Raw genomic sequence first — 18632 nt, forward strand, 5'->3', positions numbered from 1 at the left:
CCCTGCCGGAGCGGAGGAACCGCTACACTTCACTCTCAACGCGAGGTTCGCACAAAAGCAGCCAGACCTTCTCGGTTCGTATGGTTTTACTAGATAGAACATTATAAACATTATAACACACAGACAATACATTATTTATACACAGACACACAGAAATATAAATAAAAATGTTCTTGTATAAACGATCTTTTAATTAAATATATAGACTTTATAAAGGCTCCCAGAAGTTTAGCTTCAAATACATAACCGGTTCATTGACTGTATAAAATATAATTGATTGTATAATCAGAGTGGTTTTATAATCAGTGTCTCTCAACCCCTGCTAATGTCAGGCATTCACCGCCACGCCCCGTTCAAATGCGTTAACATCCTCCTCAAAATCACTTTCTGGCTATCAAGAAGTATCTTGTTTCTATTTGTAGTCTCGCTAAAGACCCTAAAATCACTAACATGCGAATATAACGCGCGCGTGGCCGGTTTCTGACTTGTTGCGCACTTTTTATTTCTCTGTGATCGCGTCGCTTTGAATGTTTTCTTTTTGCCTTTATATCTTCTGACCTTTTTTTTAAAGGTGAAACTATCCCGAGGATTTCGCTGTGTTAGATTTGACAGGAGTGGGATGAGAATAATGTACTTTAACGGGGTGAGAATCCCTGGCAGGTGAGATTCTCCAGCACGCGCTTGAATGCACGCGCCGCGGCTCGACGCAGAATCTGAACATGTTCTCAGCGCCGCTCCCGCGACGCCGGCGCGCACCTGGGCTGTGTGTTCAGGTACTCATAGGTGTGCTCATACTGTGGACCAAAGAAATGGACGGACTCTCGGATTTCTCAAGTGAGTCAATTATGAACTGACGATATTTATGAGTGCGATATTCAATAACAATGAAAAATGGCTAAACTAATATAAACACATAATTCTTATTCATTTAGTTAAATTGTTCTTGTTTAAACAACGTATACAGTCAAAAAATAAATGTATCTTTCATGATGGTTTCGTGTTTTAATGACACGAAAGTAAACAATAAGCTAAATAAGTTACTTGATTTATTTTCATTTATGTGAATATTTGTATGATAACGCTCTTATTCATTAATATTTCATAGAGACATCAGTGTCAGTGATTCATAAAAACATGCCATTACAACACATATTTAAAATATGTTTCTACATTAATTTGGAGAGTAACTTATTACAATGTGCAATTAGTTACACAATTACACCACCTATAGACACTTTTGATGTGACGCCTCACAAAAACAAAACAAAAAATACTTTAATTTTGAAATCAAAAACTAGTTCACTGTAGAAGATCATTTTCACTCGTTTTGATCATATAAATACCCTGATAAATACATAATAAAGGCTCGATGTCTTACGGCGGAGTCTTTACCGTCATCACCGGCGGCCATTTTGTCACAGGCGAGCTTTCTGGCGGACTCTGATGGAAGGTGAGTGATTATTCATAAATGTGCAGTGTCATAACTACATCTCTGACGTTTATAACAAACCAAACAGTTTGAAAAACGTTAGAAAATTGAGCAAGTTGTGGTTATTTAAAAAGTACACGCACCATTAAAACACAATGTTACGAGTGAGCGAGCTGACTGTGACAAGATGGCCGCCAGGTGCGGACGTCTACCTCCATTTATGAGTGCGATATTCGATAACGATGAAAAATGGCTAAACTAATACACAATTCTTATTCATTTAGTTAAATTGTTCTTGTTTAAACAACGCATCTTTCATGATGGTTTCGTGTTTTAATGACACTAAAATGGCAATGAAAAAAGTAAACAATAAGCTAAATAAGTTAATTTATTTATTTTCATTTATGTGAATATTTCTATGATCACGCTCTTATTCATTAATGTTTCATAGACATAAGTTTCAGTGATTCATAAAAACATGCCATTACAACAAATATTTAAAATATACTTTAAGTTGTTTCTACATTAATTTGGAGAGTAACTTATTACAATATTAAAATATATTACAAAAACTAGACAATTACACCACCTATAGATACGTTTGATGTGACACCTCACAACAACAAAAAAACAACAACAACAAAAAACAACAACAACAACAAAAAACTAGTTAATTGTAGAAGAGGTCTCCTTAAACGCTCGTTTTGATCATATAAATACATAATAAAGACTCAATGTCTTACCGTCATCACCGGTGGCCATCTTGGACAAACTATTAATAATTATTCATAAGTGTGCAGTGTCATAACCACATCTCTGACAGTTTGAAAATCGGTAGAAAATTGAGCAAGTTATGGTTATTTAAAAAGTGCACGCACCTTTAAAACACAATGAGGGAGCGATCTGACTGAGACAAGATGGCCGCCAGGTGTGGACGCCGACCTCCATTGGCTAGCAGCGCGGACGAGACATCTAGTCTTTATTATGTATATGAATGGTTTTTATATGCCTAAGCATATATAATTCTGTAGCTTTTTTTATGTTCACTTTTTAAAAAGTTATCAGCCAAAGAGATTAAATTTAAGGTTCTAAACCATTCAAGATTTACAACAGTTTAAGTTGGAAATTACATTTTCAAGTCTATGCTCAATAAGTGAATAAATGGATTATATCTACTGCATAAATATAATTTAGTTACATAAAATCCCATAAAAATACAAAACATTATTGAACATTCATTTCATTGAAGAAGAAAAAAATTGATAATTTTTGACCAACACACGAAGAGCACAAGAGATATAAAATGATTACAATTTATGTACAATAACTGTTTTGTACTTATTCCTGTGATCAGAGCTGAATTTATCATCATCATTACTCCTTCAGAAATCATTCTAATATGAGGATTTGTTGCTCAAGTAATATTTCTTATTATAAAAAGTTGAAAACTTAAAAAGGCACAATGTAAGATTTTTAGATTCAAAAATCCAAACCACTATTTTCTTGACGTGTGTACTTACATTATCCCAAATGTTTCCAAGAATGTTTAAAGGGTTACTTCAGTGATTTAGTATTAAGCTTTGTATCAGTAGAAACCCGGTTGTATATTCGAATTATCGTACTTTCCCCCCTCATATCCCCCTGAGACGAGAGAATTATGCATTTTATTTCTGGAAAAAAATCCTCCGGTGACACAAATATTGTCATTTTGCATCATTGGAGGATTTTTTGGCCAGAGGCTAAAGACCATGACACTGCACACTTATGAATAATTATTAATAGTTTGTCCAAGCATCCAGAATTATAGCCACGTTAATAACGTTTGTAAGAAACCAAACCATTTGTAAATCCGTCCAGATTTCAGCGAGATAAGAGTATTTGTGTTCAGATCACTCACCTTACATCAGAGCCAGAAAGCTCGCCTGTGACAAGATGGCCGCCGGTGATGACGTTAGAGACTCCGCCGTAAGACATCGAGCCTTTATTATGGATATCTATGGTTGGGAAAATGAAGCCATTAAACAATCAGACTAACTTGAGCTGGAGAACAATGAGGAGTTTCTGTCCATGAATGATCCAAACAGTGTCTAATAAAACACATCAGATATTAAAGCGCCGCTAGTGTTGCCATGGTTACTACACAATAACACCGGAGGGCAACGCGGGTATTGATATAATAGCTTATTTCTCTGGATTTCATCATGGACAAGTCAAAATATTGGCTATATTAAATTGTTTTAGTGGTTTTTCAATATTTTAATCCAAAAATTGTACATATTGTGCCTTTTAAGTATACTTCATACATTTTTTTTTTGTAAAAACATTGAAGTATACTTTTTTTTTTCGTAAGGGAAACAATGATTTTATTCAGAATTCTTTGATGAAGAAATTTAAAAGAACAGCATTTCATATTACATGCATTTTTTATAACAATGTAAAAGCCTTTACTGTCACTTTTGATCAATTTAACGCATCCTTTATGAATAAAGGTATTAATTTCCTTAAATAAAAACGTTAACATTTTAAACGGTGGTGGAGTAGGCTACACTTTTAAATCTGGTGTTGTTGATTTACCGCACAAAGTGCCATGTTTTACTGCCTAATATGATGAAATTATTACAATATTAAAATATAATACAAAAATGTACAATTAATTACTTAGACAATTACACCACCTATAGACACTTTTGATGTGAAGCCTCAAGCCTCACAAAAAATTACTTTAATTTTGAAAACAAAAACTAGTTCATTGTAGAAGAGGTGTGTCCATATGATATTTAGCATGTTTTCTGAATTGTAATGAACTCATTAGATCCTCCCTTGCATTAGATTATCTGTTTAGGATCATCAACAGTCACTCAGCTCAAGCCTGTGATGGAGATCTGCTGCTCCTCAGGTGTCCACGACACTCCACCATAACTGTTCAGTCTGCGTTTTATGGACAGGGTGAAACCCTTCCCGGAACCGTGCCAGGAATGAGATGCCAGTGGCGTAATCACAGCTGTTCTGCGCCCACAGCGCTGCAGGTGAGCCAGCCTTGCTTGAGCCTTTAATCAGTCCTTCCAGAAAATGCAGATTTTTTGTTGCGAGCAAAAATCCTTGATTTTGCTGCACGTTTTCTTAAAGGTGTCATGAACTGGCTTTTTACATTTTTTTTAATAAAAAAACTTATGGTCAACTTATGACGTTCGCGTGGTTTTTACAGTCAGAAACCTCATAATGAATCAGTAATAGGCTACTTTCTGCCCTGGTTTTGAGGCTTTCTGAAGAAACGCTGGGTTTTGATGGGCACTGAAGACTTGGAAGTACAGGGAGTGCAGAATTATTAGGCACGTTGATTTTCTGATCATATTTTTTTTCCAGGCACATTTGACCAATTCCAAACCACAGTAATCCTAATAACTACTATTAATTTAGTATTTAATAATGTATTAGTGATATATAATTGTTCATGAAGGCTGGAAATGAAAATCACCTTATATTCAGGTGTGCAGAATTATTAGGCATGTTTTCTTTTACAGATAAATTGAGCCAAAAAAGAGATTTAACTCAGACTGAAAAGTCAAAAAGTATTAAATGCCCATGAGAAGGATGCAATACTAATGCGTTTATGTTACGCATTATGTTTATTGTTTACTAATACTTTATGCGTATAACGTTTTGGGAGTTCATTTTTAGTCCATCTCTGCAAAACGGACTTCAGGATGGACTAAAAATGAACTTCCAAAACGTACTGCCAGATTCTGGAAGATGAATTCTTCAAACAGTGGTACTAGAGGATGTGGTGCCGGTCCTTCAAGAGTCACTCTCAACCTATCTGTCCATAAAGCCTATAAAAAAACCTTCTTCATGTATTTTACAACACTTCAGCTTGTGATTCTTATCTAGTGGGGGTCATTTTTTAGGATTCTTTACCTAACTGAAGTCTCTGAGATCCTGACACCTGCACTTCTGGAGACTCCAGGTCGGTTCAGCTCTGGAAAATGGTGGCGCTGGAGACTAAAGGGTTCCTGATGGTTTCACCCTTAATTCTTCACCTTAATTCTTCATTCTTTTGCAGTTAACAGGTGTCTTTTCTTCACCACCTGTTTTTGTCAGATCCTGCTGACCCAACGAGCATTTCACTGTCCAATGGTCATGCCTTAACTGCAATGTCTAGTATTGCATTAGTATTGCATCCTTCTCATGGGCATTTAATACTTTTTGACTTTTCAGTCTGAGTTAAATCTCTTTTTTTGGCTCAATTTATCTGTAAAAGAAAACATGCCTAATAATTCTGCACACCTGAATATAAGGTGTTTTTCATTTCCAGCCTTCATGAACAATTATATATCACTAATACATTATTAAATACTAAATCAATAGTAGTTATTAGGATTACTGTGGTTTGGAATTGGTCAAATGTGCCTGGAAAAAAAATATGATCAGAAAATCAACGTGCCTAATAATTCTGCACTCCCTGTAAACGCCCACGTCTAGGATTGGATAAGATTTGCATATTTAATGAGCTTCAGCTCCTCTCAGTAGATGTGGGGATGGGTTTGAAAGCGTCTGGAGAAACGCTCACAGGACTCTAATCTCTCATCCACTTGCGATTGATTGGGATGTTATTTCTGTATCATTTCGCCCGATCATCAGTGAATATAACCGCAAATCGTACACACTAGGGATGCCACAATTCTCAATATAATATTGAACCGTTCGGTACGGCATTCACGGTTCAATACGCGCTTGTGAATTGCGGTTTTCGGTTTTGCATTTAATTAATAATTTTTCTGCAAATTCTATAATTTGCCTCCTCCATCCCAATACTGAACAACGCGAAATACATTCACATCACACGTTAGTGGTAGAGTTATACTCACAGAACACTATAGTTATTCACAATCACAAGTTCATTATTTGCATGTGTTTTAAAGCCTTGCCGGCTCATTCGCTGTGCGCGGTTTTAACATGCGCTTTTCAGAGCGCGCGCACTAAACGCCTGTCAAACACATGATTACAGGACTAAATAGTCGTCTTACTGCGCTAATACTGTCAAATACACACAAGGTTAACATAAATACAGTCGGTTATGTCTAAAGTGAAAGTAAAATCGTGTGTGTCTGTATATTAGATGTGCAGGTCTTTAATTGACAGCAGCGCAGCCTATAGTTTTAAGTTTAAGTAAGGTTTTTCAATTCTTTTAAGTAAAATAAAGGAAGAGTATTGCAATAAAAAATAGTCTTTTTTCTCTTTAACCTCTTGCGGTTCCTGTCGCCTAAGAATAGAATAACAAAAAATGTATGTGACAAGCCATCAGAACCGAACCGTACCAAAAACCGAGGTTTGTATTGAACCGGGGACTAACTGTATTGTTGCATCCCTAGTACGCGCACACACACACATGCACGCACAAGAAAGGTGAAAGCACGTCTGATAAAAACACAGCTCCGGGACGTTGGGCTTTGCGAGCTGGCGTTACAAATCCGAGTCTGATCCCGAATGAACCAATAACAGCTTGTCCAGCCTGTGAGCGCGTGCTGAGGTGTGTAATCAATAGATATCAAACAATCTGTAACAATGCAACACTAACACATATAAACACATGTTTTACTCACATCAGTGTGTTGCAGCGTTCCTGTCGGATCCAGAAGCACAGCATTGTGTTTTAATCTCAATATGTCTGCAAATCCAGTCTCCACCTGTGTCTTGTTTACAAACGAATCCGCGGTTAAATGCAATGTCTTACACACATGAGCTGGAACCGCATGTTTATTGTTCGACCCGTTTAGCTCCACGAGTCGGTGGGCGGGGCTTGAGGCGTTGCTTCTGCGTTCTATGACGTCATTGGTCGACATATTCTGAGATCTCTCGTTTTGTGGCCCGTGTGTCAATAAAAGCTTTTCTTTGACTAACAAGGACGTTTTCAGCTCTGAAACTTACAGGATGTTCTTATATCACCATTAACTTTTATATATATCAAAGACTCAAATGGAAAGTTGATTTCTCAATCAAAAATCACCCCTTTAAAAAATGCGATGGAATATTAAGGATTTTTATGCGATGAAATCGCATAAAAACTGCGGTTTGATGAAAAAGAGAAAAAAAAGTGATTCTCCCAACACCCTGTTCTCACTAGGCTACTACCTTAAGGTAAAGAGTAATTTCTTATTACTTCCTATGAAAATAATTTCCCCCCACTGTCATGTATCACACCGGGAAACTGCTTTGCGCGATCTTTTGCGCTTATTTTTGTTGGCAAATGAGAATGATTTGCGTGCTTCATCATGGTTTCATCCATAGTTGCCAAGTCCGCGTATAACACGCGACTTTGGGCTTCTTTTTTTGGCAAGTCGCGTTAAAAAAATCACGAGTTGCGTTTTTTTGGGCTTATTTAAAAAAATGTGGTTGCTTGTTAGGAAAATATAATAAGCAACTTCGTTTCTTTACATGTATGGTCCATAACCAATACATTGGCTGACACTGTCAGCTAATAGCCAATCAGTGCAATGACACAGTGCTGTAGTAATCTGTCCTCATACATCCCGCCTCCTTCTCCCTCTCACTGAAGAAAAATCGTGTTCAGCGTGCAGGCATGTGACGTTATAAATGTACGCAATGATAGTTAGTAGACGCAAATAGACGTATACATTTTCACAAACAATGCCACCAGCAGAGATGTACAGAGATGGAGAGGAAACAGGGAGGAGAGGCACCTAATTTAATTTAAACAATATTTTTGTAATGTATTTAAAATTACAGGCTATTATAAAAAAAACAAGTATACTAATAATAACAGTAGGTATGGTTCAAATTTATTTTATTGTAAATATGTGGCTATATTGAAGCGCTCACTTAGTGCTTGCCTGTGTCCCAGAGTGCACACTATCCATCCTAAATATTATGTGACATTAGTAATTTTCAATACTATTTAGGGCAGATAGTGTGCACTTTGAGATGTAGGGCTTATCTTTTTCACGGTTTGCAGTGTCTACTCACTGCCCCTAATATGTGTGCACTAACTCCGACTATAGGTTACCATAATTGGCCTTCATGTCACTTTTCCTCTTTTTCCTCTTCTTCTGTTCACAGCTGATTGGAGGATATTGCGTGCCCTTTATTGCAATTTGATGATTTTTGTAAAATCATATCTGTTTTTGCTTTTCAAACTCCGAGAGGTTTCAGTTTAATATGTTGCAGGCTCATTTATTGATAAAAAAATTATTTATTATAAATAATATTGATGATAATAAATGATATAATAGGGCTGTACGATTAATCGAAAAATAACCGAAACCGACATTCAGAACCTCTAACCGACATATTTTTTCCATGTCGGTTATTTCGGTTTTCACGTGACTCCGCCCCGTCAGTCACATCAAGTGCAGTTTGCAGGCACACAGATACAGGAGCGGTAATCTGTGTTTATAGATGCCCAGAATCACTATAGTAACTGCACGTTTTACACAGTTTATACAGGTCAGTTAATTGCTGTTCTAATAGCCTACGCGCTGACACACACACACAGACGACGCGCGCAAGCCCCGAAGCCGCTTTCACTTTCGTGCTCATAAAGTTTGTCAAGTAAATGCGTTTAAAGGCTTGCCAGTTTCAACATTTAAAGCGATTGTGAACTATTCAAAAACAACAATACGGAAAACTTCTCCATTCAGTGCTCAGCTTTTTTCTGTGACACAGAACCGTGTCGCGTCTCTGAAAACGCGCGCGCCCTGAAGGCAGACCTCTATCACCTGCGTTCTCACAAAGCTTGTCATTTGTATGTGGTTTAAGCCCTGCCAGTTTGAACATTAAAGCGAGTTTCGACCATCAGATGTGTATTATGTTGAACTAATGCCTGATATATTTTGACAAACGAACACTCAGACAGAAGCTGTGACTAAAGTAAAGTCACTAAAGTAGCTTAGAAACTCAACCGTTATAGGCATACATTTTAATACCTTTGAAGTACAAACCACAGCTTCATAATGAATAGAGACAGTAAGAGTAATTCACACACACAATCACTCTCTCATGCATTCAAATAAATGTAATGTAGGTCTACAGTGTTAATTTATCTGTATCTGATGCACAACAAACAAAAATCTGCTCCATAGACAATAACTGCTGAAAGTGTCCTTCAAGTATTTTAAAATCACAATGCACTTTTTCATTAGAAAAAAAAATCCACCTTTAATAGTAGAAAATATTTACAGTACAAACCTTATCAGTGAACTTACTCAAAAACCTTATGAGGGCAAAAAAAAAGCAAAAAGCAAAATAATCGTTCATTAATCGTAATCGAGGTCAAAAGTTCAATTAATCGAGGTTTTTATTTTTGGTCAAATCGTTACAGCCGTATGATATAATAATATTGGGCTTGTTTTTGAAGCCCAACTTTACAGCAGAAGAACACATGTTTACAGTCTGGGACAAACTGTGCTTTTGGTCTGTACGGCTAATGTTGCCCTTCATGACGACTGTGAGGGGGGGAATGTTTTTATAACTCATTCGTTTACATTATATAAAGCCTTAAAGTTCTGCATAATTAAGGGCGTGGCCACTTTGAGTGACAGGTGGATTTCCGTTTGTCTGCTGTCTGTTAGTCCTTAGCTCCGCCCACGTCCCGCCTCTTTGCCCATTTTCTGTTATCCGGGAGTGACACGCTGACAAGATGGCGACGGCCAGCTCGACCCGACTTTACACTTCAGAACTGCTCTTCAGATCCTATGGGAGACGTCACGGACACTACGGCCATAATCGCGGGGTTTGCAGCTTTTCGATGATGTTCACGTCGCGTAATTACGTCACTTCATACCGTTCCCATGGCAATAGGGGGAAATGGCTGCTCTTGTGTGAAGTAAATGCAAAATTGTTCAACTTTCTGTGAAGATATGTCACTTTTTTGCAACGAAAATGCGGGGATTATGAAATCATACAAGGCCCGCATATTTTGTGCGCGGAATTTCGTATTTGAAAAAATGCGGCCCCCACATAAATATGCAGACTTTGGCTGATTATGCATTGAATTATGCGATCGCATAATCATGTTTTTCTGGAGGGACTGTTTAACTGTGCATGCACTAAACACTGACTCAATAAAGCCGTTTTAGTAGCTTTAGTCCCACTGAGAACTAGACTTCTGTGGCAGCTGATCTTTTTCACTTCTGGCTCAGAAATAAATCAGGACATGTTCCCTGCCTTTTGTATAACGCACAGTCTATGGTCTTTGATATCCCTCTCTATTAGAAAGTGCTGTCTGAATGCCAGGGTCATAGAGATTGCCAGATTCTGGTTAATCATCAAGTCTTTGGCAGAGATCCTTGCCCTGGAATCACTAAATTCCTCCGTGTGTCATACAGGTGTAAACCTAGTAAGTATTTCCTTCTTTAAAGCCTTTGTTGGTTATTTCATCCTCCAATATTTACTCATTAATGATGTCTGTCCACAGCGGAGCACAAGAAGAGAGTAACATGTGAGGGAGATCGACTTCTGCTGCACTGCAAGTATCCAAAAGTGCTGAATATCTACTCGGCCGTTTATGGCAGAGCGCAGGAGGAGGAAGACTTGTGCCCAGCAGAGGAGCGAGAACCTCCGCCATTTGGTACGTTTTTAGGTTTAAGTAAGATTTTTTATTTAATATTACATTGATTTAAAGGTAAAATTAGGCGGCATATTATATCCACATGTAACCCATCCTGTTCGAACCACCCGCTCTAAGTGGGACTCGAACTCGGGTCTGCGGACATGAGAGTCGGACGCTCTAACAAGGAGGCTAAAGGCTGCAACCCCTAGTGTCAGTCACTAGAGCGTCTCTTGAGATCAGAGGAGTGAGGTAAAGGGCGTTTTCACACCTGAAAGTCCGCACCAAGGTCCGAACCGAAGTTCATGTTTTGATACATTTGGTTAGTTTTGGTTTGGTTTCGCATTGCCATCATGCGAGTGCACTAAAGAACTTTACATGACACACTTGTGTCCACTCGTCATCATCATGTGGCATCTGGACTGTGATTGGTTTGTAAACGGACGTGCGTCTGACGCGTCTTTGACAAGAATGAATGAACGGACGCATATCGTTGCCACTATTGAACAGTCGCATTGCTGGACTATTTTCTTTTCGTTAAGTTTAAAAGTGGACATTTCAAGCTTTATATTAACATATTTCTCATGTTTGTGAGACGGTATCTGCTGAGTTTGGGTTTATTTGAGACGCTCCAGTTCATGTGTAAAGCATGTGATCGCTCCCGCGATTATTGTCTGCTATAGACTATTTGCTTCTTATTTATTAAATCCAGGCAATTATCTGATGAAACGTTGATTAAAATTAAGATACAATTTATACAAAACGAAATTCACATTAAAGAAAGGCTTTCTAAGCCAAATCATACAAAATTTATTTCAAAATCATTTCTGACCTTCTGTCTTTTGACATATTGCGCATCTTTTCACTTTTCATAATCAATGTAGCCGAGATGAATCCAACGCTCTCATTGACTTTGTATTGCGTGAAGCGCCTCCTTGTCATTTCTGACTTGTAACAAATAACAGAACAATGTCTAAAAGCTGATATGTGACCGGGTGTACAGCAAACAAGCTAAACAACACAGAAATACGTTTTTATAAGCTGTCAACCCAAAAAACAGAGCGTTTAAGGAGACAAAAGAGGATACAGGCAATAAGACGCGAAGCATCAGCAGGAAGAATGGGTCAATCCTGACGTTCCAGGCAGGTTTTTGAGCCCGTAAGTTACAACCTCAAACCGCGACTCACGACTTTACAGCGTTCCAGGCAAAGTCACGTGAGCGCAAGGAATTGTGGTAGCTAGATGTAAACAAAGCATGACGGACCGTACAGGGCTTATGCTCATTTACAATAATTTGTATCGCCAAAGGTGCTCACTCCTTGCTTATTTGAGGGAAACGGAGGAGAAAAAATGCGCCTCAATTACTCTTTGATTAGAGCTTTTATGTATTGTTTATCTACAGGCATGCTAAACATGCTTCTGTGTGTGATTTGGCTACTAGTAAAGCCAATGTTTAGTGTTTGTTTTGGGTTATTAGTTCTTGCGACAGATATTTGGCTATAATTGTTCTAAAAATACAAAAGTGCCATTCAGTAGCGATCACTGTAGATCCGCAGTCTTTACTCTTGAGGACTGAACAGGTTCTGCTCGATCATCTGCACTAAAATGTTCTGGGTCTGATTCGGCTCAAATTGGTGTGGTTTTATTGACGCCATTGTTTCTAATACTGACCAAAGCACAGTCTACCGGTAAAGGGAAGGGGCGTGACGTCTCCGACAAACGTGCACTGCGGTTAGCGAATCACAACACACTGGGCCAGCTAACCAATCAGAGCCCATCGCGTATTTTTGAGGGACCGGCTTCATAGAACCCGGAAAGCATCAGACCGTTTTTACAGAGCAGTGTAGAATAAAGGTCAAATATATGAAAAATAATGATTTTTTAAAAACGAAGCATGAACACATGTTACAGTGCAGCCCACAAACACAATCAAGCCTTTGAAAGAATGTGTTTTACCACCCCTTTAAAATCCGGACGTATGGACACCCTAATATGAATATGCAGTTGTAATATGCAGTATATTTATAACGTTTTTAATTTGATTTGACGGAAATTTTTTGTGTTTTGTACTGGATAAACCGGTTTTCTCCCTCTCTTTATTTCAGTAGAATGTCTTTTTTATGGAGCCGGGGATGTGGTGTCCGACATCTGCTATGGCAAACAGAGGTGTGTGTTTACCGTAGACCAGGAACATTTCAAAGACCCCTGCCCTCCTGGAACGAAAAAACACATCAGCGTCCTGTATGCATGCGGTATGAGACATCCATCACAATCTTCCTAAAGCTAAACTCACACAGGTTTTCCCATTGACTGAGAGCGTGGGAAAAGACTAGCTATGGCCTTTGTCTCATCTCAGTTGTTGACTTACCCGTCTGTTGTCTTCCTGTTTCTTAAATTACAACGAAGACAAATATCGTTTGGGAATAAAAACAGGGAATGAGCCTGGCATTCTGTAGCTCTCACGCCTGCTTCCTGTAAGACTTCCTGTGATTGCTTTGAATGCCAGGCGTTTGCCCCTGATTGGAAGGCAGAATCAGATAAAGACTACACTAGCCACGTTTACATGCGCACTTTTTTGTCATTCCGATTGAAAGATTCGTTTGACTGTTTACATGAGACGTTATCTAAACCGATCTGGTGTTTACATGTGCTGACTTTCAGTAGGAATCATTTTGTGACATGCGCACACAGTTTGTCTGCCGCCTCAGATTCGTTACGTATCGTGGATCAATAGTTCTGTGTTGGTAATTTTTATATTTATTTTTCTGTGGGCGGACATGCAGTAGTTTAACCTAATTTATGTCCAACAGCTGTGAATGATGAATGCGGAATCAAAAAAGAATTCAATTCATTTATTTTGAAAAATACAAAATTAACAACAAAATGCACTCAAACTAACGAGAAACAGAGAGCAGCTTGAATGTTCCCCGTTGAAATGGCAGCTCTCAACGGCCACCAGGACTTGTACAGTTTTATAAAAGCTATTTATTATTTGTCGTAAAGTGTAAGAATCACCTCAGAAAAATAAATTCTTCTGTCAGGCGCAGTTGAAGGACAAACGCTGTCAAGATGAGATGCTGTAGCCAGGCTATGTCTGTGTCGTTATTCCAACATCATGTTCATAACATGTTACGAAATAAAAAGTTTAATACCACAGAAAAATGAACTTTCCTCTCTTGTCAACATTAGCCTGGTGTGAGCGCGGCGCGCGCTCTTCAGTTGAGGAGGCGCGCGCTGTATATCACGTCACAGAAAGACGTGCACTCAGTAATCGGATCAGATCGTTTACATGGTGGAATTTTTCGTTTGATCGGATCATGAAAAGGTTTATCCCACCCCTCTCAAACCCATTACAATTTCATTCGGTTTGGCCATTTTTATTCCGATTGAGGTGTTTATATGGAGTATTTTCGTTCGGATTGGACTTTTAAACCAATTACAGTGCTCCATGTAAACGCACCTACTGACATACACCGACTGGGAGTTGAATGTTGTTAACTCGTACCGTTTCTTTTTCCAGTTCCACAAAGTTTACTGAAGGAGGCTGATCCCAGAAGTTTCCAAACTACCTCAGTTCCCCGCCAGAGCACCAAAGGTGACGATACACCACACAGATCTCTCTATATCTGTGCAGGCGAGGTACAGAAACGATTAAACTGTCTTTTTCATTGTTATTCGTAGAGGAACGCCCAGTCATAAGAAGTTCAAAGTTTCCAGAGAACAGGATTATTGTCAGCAATTCTTTAATGGCATATGTCTACATCACAGGTAAACTGAAATATATCAAAACATTTCTTAAATTAAACCTATTGGACATTTTTATGAGCCCAGTCAATGTAAAGTAGCACAAATGGAGGGAGTATAATTTCAATTTATTCAAAATAGTGGCCCCACTTTATATTAGGTGGCCTTAACTACTATGTACTTACATCAAAAAATAAGTACAATGTACTTACTGTGTTCAAATTGTATTGCAAAACACCTTTGCTGATATTGAGGTGGGATATGGGTAGGGTTAGGGACAGGTGTGGTGGTATGGGTAAGTTTAAGGGTAGGGTTAGGGACAGGTGTGGTGGTGTGGGTCAGTTTAAGGGTAGGGTTAGGGTCAGGTGTGGTGGTGTGGGTCAGTTTAAGGGTAAAGTTAGGGACAGGTGTGGTGGTGTGGGTAAGTTTAAGGGTAGGGTTAGGGACAGGTGTGGTGGTGTGGGTAAGTTTAAGGGTAGGGTTAGGGTCAGGTGTGGTGGTGTGGGTAAGTTTAAGGGTAGGGTTAGGGTCAGGTGTGGTGGTGTGGGTCAGTTTAAGGGTAAAGTTAGGGACAGGTGTGGTGGTGTGGGTAAGTTTAAGGGTAGGGTTAGGGACAGGTGTGGTGGTCTGGGTAAGTTTAAGGGTAGGGTTAGGGTCAGGTGTGGTGGTCTGGGTAAGTTTAAGGGTAGGGTTAGGGTCAGGTGTGGTGGTCTGGGTAAGTTTAAGGGTAGGGTTAGGGTCAGGTGTGGTGGTGTGGGTAAGTTTAAGGGTAGGGTTAGGGTCAGGTGTGGTGGTCTGGGTAAGTTTAAGGGTAGGGTTAGGGACAGGTGTGGTGGTGTGGGTAAGTTTAAGGGTAGGGTTAGGGTCAGGTGTGGTGGTATGGGTAAGTTTAAGGGTAGGGTTAGGGACAGGTGTGGTGGTGTGGGTAAGTTTAAGGGTAGGGTTAGGGTCAGGTGTGGTGGTGTGGGTAAGTTTAAGGGTAGGGTTAGGGTCAGGTGTGGTGGTATGGGTAAGTTTAAGGGTAGGGTTAGGGACAGGTGTGGTGGTCTGGGTAAGTTTAAGGGTAGGGTTAGGGTCAGGTGTGGTGGTGTGGGTAAGTTTAAGGGTAGGGTTAGGGTCAGGTGTGGTGGTATGGGTAAGTTTAAGGGTAGGGTTAGGGACAGGTGTGGTTGTCTGGGTAAGTTTAAGGGTAGGGTTAGGGACAGGTGTGGTGGTGTGGGTAAGTTTAAGGGTAGGGTTAGGGTCAGGTGTGGTGGTCTGGGTAAGTTTAAGGGTAGGGTTAGGGTCAGGTGTGGTGGTCTGGGTAAGTTTAAGGGTAGGGTTAGGGTCAGGTGTGGTGGTGTGGGTAAGTTTAAGGGTAGGGTTAGGGTCAGGTGTGGTGGTCTGGGTAAGTTTAAGGGTAGGGTTAGGGACAGGTGTGGTGGTGTGGGTAAGTTTAAGGGTAGGGTTAGGGACAGGTGTGGTGGTGTGGGTAAGTTTAAGGGTAGGGTTAGGGACAGGTGTGGTGGTGTGGGTAAGTTTAAGGGTAGGGTTAGGGTCAGGTGTGGTGGTCTGGGTAAGTTTAAGGGTAGGGTTAGGGTCAGGTGTGGTGGTCTGGGTAAGTTTAAGGGTAGGGTTAGGGTCAGGTGTGGTGGTGTGGGTAAGTTTAAGGGTAGGGTTAGGGTCAGGTGTGGTGGTGTGGGTAAGTTTAAGGGTAGGGTTAGGGACAGGTGTGGTGGTGTGGGTAAGTTTAAGGGTAGGGTTAGGGACAGGTGTGGTGGTGTGGGTAAGTTTAAGGGTAGGGTTAGGGACAGGTGTGGTGGTGTGGGTAAGTTTAAGGGTAGGGTTAGGGTCAGGTGTGGTGGTCTGGGTAAGTTTAAGGGTAGGGTTAGGGTCAGGTGTGGTGGTGTGGGTAAGTTTAAGGGTAGGGTTAGGGACAGGTGTGGTGGTCTGGGTAAGTTTAAGGGTAGGGTTAGGGTCAGGTGTGGTGGTGTGGGTAAGTTTAAGGGTAGGGTTAGGGACAGGTGTGGTGGTGTGGGTAAGTTTAAGGGTAGGGTTAGGGACAGGTGTGGTGGTCTGGGTAAGTTTAAGGGTAGGGTTAGGGTCAACTGTGTAATAACAAATGTAACTACAGAAATTAATTACAGATGTAATTACATGCAGGTATTTTTTAAAATGTAAGTACAATGTAAAAACATGTATGTACACAATAAGTGCATTGTATCATATTATTAATTAAAATGTTAGTACATAGTAGTTAAGGCCACCTAATATAAAGTGCATCTATCCATCATATAACTGCTCCACGTGGCTTTGGGGTGTTAATAAAGGCCTTCTGAAGCGAATCGACGCGTTTGTGTAAGAAAACAATCCATATTTAAAACTTTATCAAGTAAACTTTCGGCCTCCGCCTTCCCTGTTCAATTTATGGAGAAAGTGTTGAAAGTTCGCCTGCGGATGGAAAGACTAACGCGACCAGGTCATGACGTAACGAACACATCTTGAGTTTCACTTTAAACATTGAACACTTTTCCACAGAAGGCGGTCGGCCGAAAGTTTACTTGATAAAGTTTTAAATATGGATATTTTTCTTACACAAACGCGTCGATTCGCTTCAGAAGGCCTTTATTAACACCCCAGAGCTGAGTGGAGCAGTTATATGATGGATAGATGCACTTTTTATGGACTTCAAAAACAGAGCAACTATGAATCAAATTCTAATGCTTGGATTAGCCTGGACTTTTGTAATATAACTCTTTTGTAATATAAGATTTTATTAGTTTGAAAGAAGAATGTCACACACACCTCAGATGACTTGAGGGAGAGTAAATTATGGGCTAATTTTAATTTTTAGGTGAACTATCCCTTTAATATGCAGGGTAATAACATATATACAATTTTTTACGATTCCTTCCTCTCTCTCAGAGCATCCAGAGATGGCAGGGCTACTCTTCACCTCAAGTGTGTGTGTGGGCCTTCTGATCGTTCTGATAGCCGTGTCAACACAGCTGACCTGCAGTAGACATCGAAACACACCGAGGACGTTTCGGACAAAGAGTAGCACAACTAACCTGGAAGAGGAAGAGCCCATGAATCAGGACAGTGATGAGGAGGAGGATGAGAAAGGGTCACTGATGGAGATGGGCAGGAAGCTGTACTGCTGGGAGGATGTGACCTACACCACAGAGGCCGCCGAGCTGATGGAGAGGATCGAACGCCGGGAGCTCGTGATTCAGGAAATCAGGATGAACGCATACCTCAATGGAAACACATGCATCCTGCATTCATACATGCCAACTATTACACAGAACATGCAGTAGCTGTGGTTTCAACCAAACGGAGGGAACTTTTGAATGTTTTCTGTAACCAAAACACTCAAATTAAAGGGATATTTCATCCAAAAGGGAACATTGCCCCATGATTTACTCACCCTCAAGCCATCCTAGGTGTGTATGACTTTCTTCTTTCAGATGAATACAAAGTTATATTAAGTAATATCCTGGCTCTTCCAAGCTTTATAATGGGAGTGAACGGGGGATGAGATTTTGAAGCCCATAAAAGTGCATCCATCCGTCATAAAAGTGCATCCGTCCATCATAAAAGTGCATCCCTCCATCATAAAAGTGCATCCGTCCATCATAAAAATGCATCTATCTTTCATAAAAGTGCATCCCTCCATCATAAAAGTGCATCTATCCATCATAAAAGTGCATCTATCCTTCATAAAAGTGCATCCCTCCATCATAAAAGTGCATCTATCCATCATAAAAGTGCATCTATCCTTCATAAAAGTGCATCTATCCTTCATAAAAGTGCATCCCTCCATCATAAAAGTGCATCTATCCATCATAAAAGTGCATCTATCCTTCATAAAAGTGCATCTATCCTTCATAAAAGTGCATCTATCCATCATAAAAG

At 39.8% G+C, this 18632-nt stretch overlaps 1 protein-coding gene across 3 annotated transcripts; it reads left to right on the plus strand.

Annotated features, from left to right (window-relative positions):
• Window positions 1-20: 20 nt before the first annotated feature.
• On the plus strand, window positions 21-18399 carry eva1c (eva-1 homolog C (C. elegans)). 3 transcript variants are annotated; one of them, XM_079804707.1, is made up of 9 exons: window positions 21-74; window positions 572-834; window positions 4259-4455; window positions 10658-10781; window positions 10860-11012; window positions 13097-13243; window positions 14512-14586; window positions 14673-14759; window positions 17640-18399. In XM_079804707.1, the coding sequence occupies exons 2-9, from the start codon at window positions 720-722 to the stop codon at window positions 18032-18034; spliced, it is 1293 nt and encodes a 430-aa protein (XP_079660833.1). In that variant the 5' UTR covers window positions 21-74; window positions 572-719; the 3' UTR covers window positions 18035-18399. The 3 variants fall into 3 exon arrangements, with proteins under 3 accessions (XP_079660833.1, XP_079660832.1, XP_079660834.1); XM_079804706.1 differs by lacking the exon at window positions 21-74 and having other exon boundaries at window positions 374-834; XM_079804708.1 differs by lacking the exon at window positions 21-74 and having other exon boundaries at window positions 374-834; window positions 13100-13243.
• The last annotated feature ends 233 nt before the right edge of the window (window positions 18400-18632 follow it).

This window comes from Gobio gobio (assembly GCF_949357685.1).
Source record: "Gobio gobio genome assembly, chromosome: 22".
NCBI lineage: Eukaryota > Metazoa > Chordata > Actinopteri > Cypriniformes > Gobionidae > Gobio > Gobio gobio.

Excerpts from the sequence above, each read along its gene's own strand:
- eva1c (XM_079804707.1), top strand. The coding sequence starts at position 720 with ATGTTCTCAGCGCCGCTCCCGCGACGCCGGCGCGCACCTGGGCTGTGT. Across the intron at positions 10,782-10,859 it reads GTCATACAGGTGTAAACCTA|CGGAGCACAAGAAGAGAGTA; the intron begins GTAAGTATTTCC and ends GTCTGTCCACAG. Across the intron at positions 14,587-14,672 it reads TCCCCGCCAGAGCACCAAAG|AGGAACGCCCAGTCATAAGA; the intron begins GTGACGATACAC and ends TGTTATTCGTAG.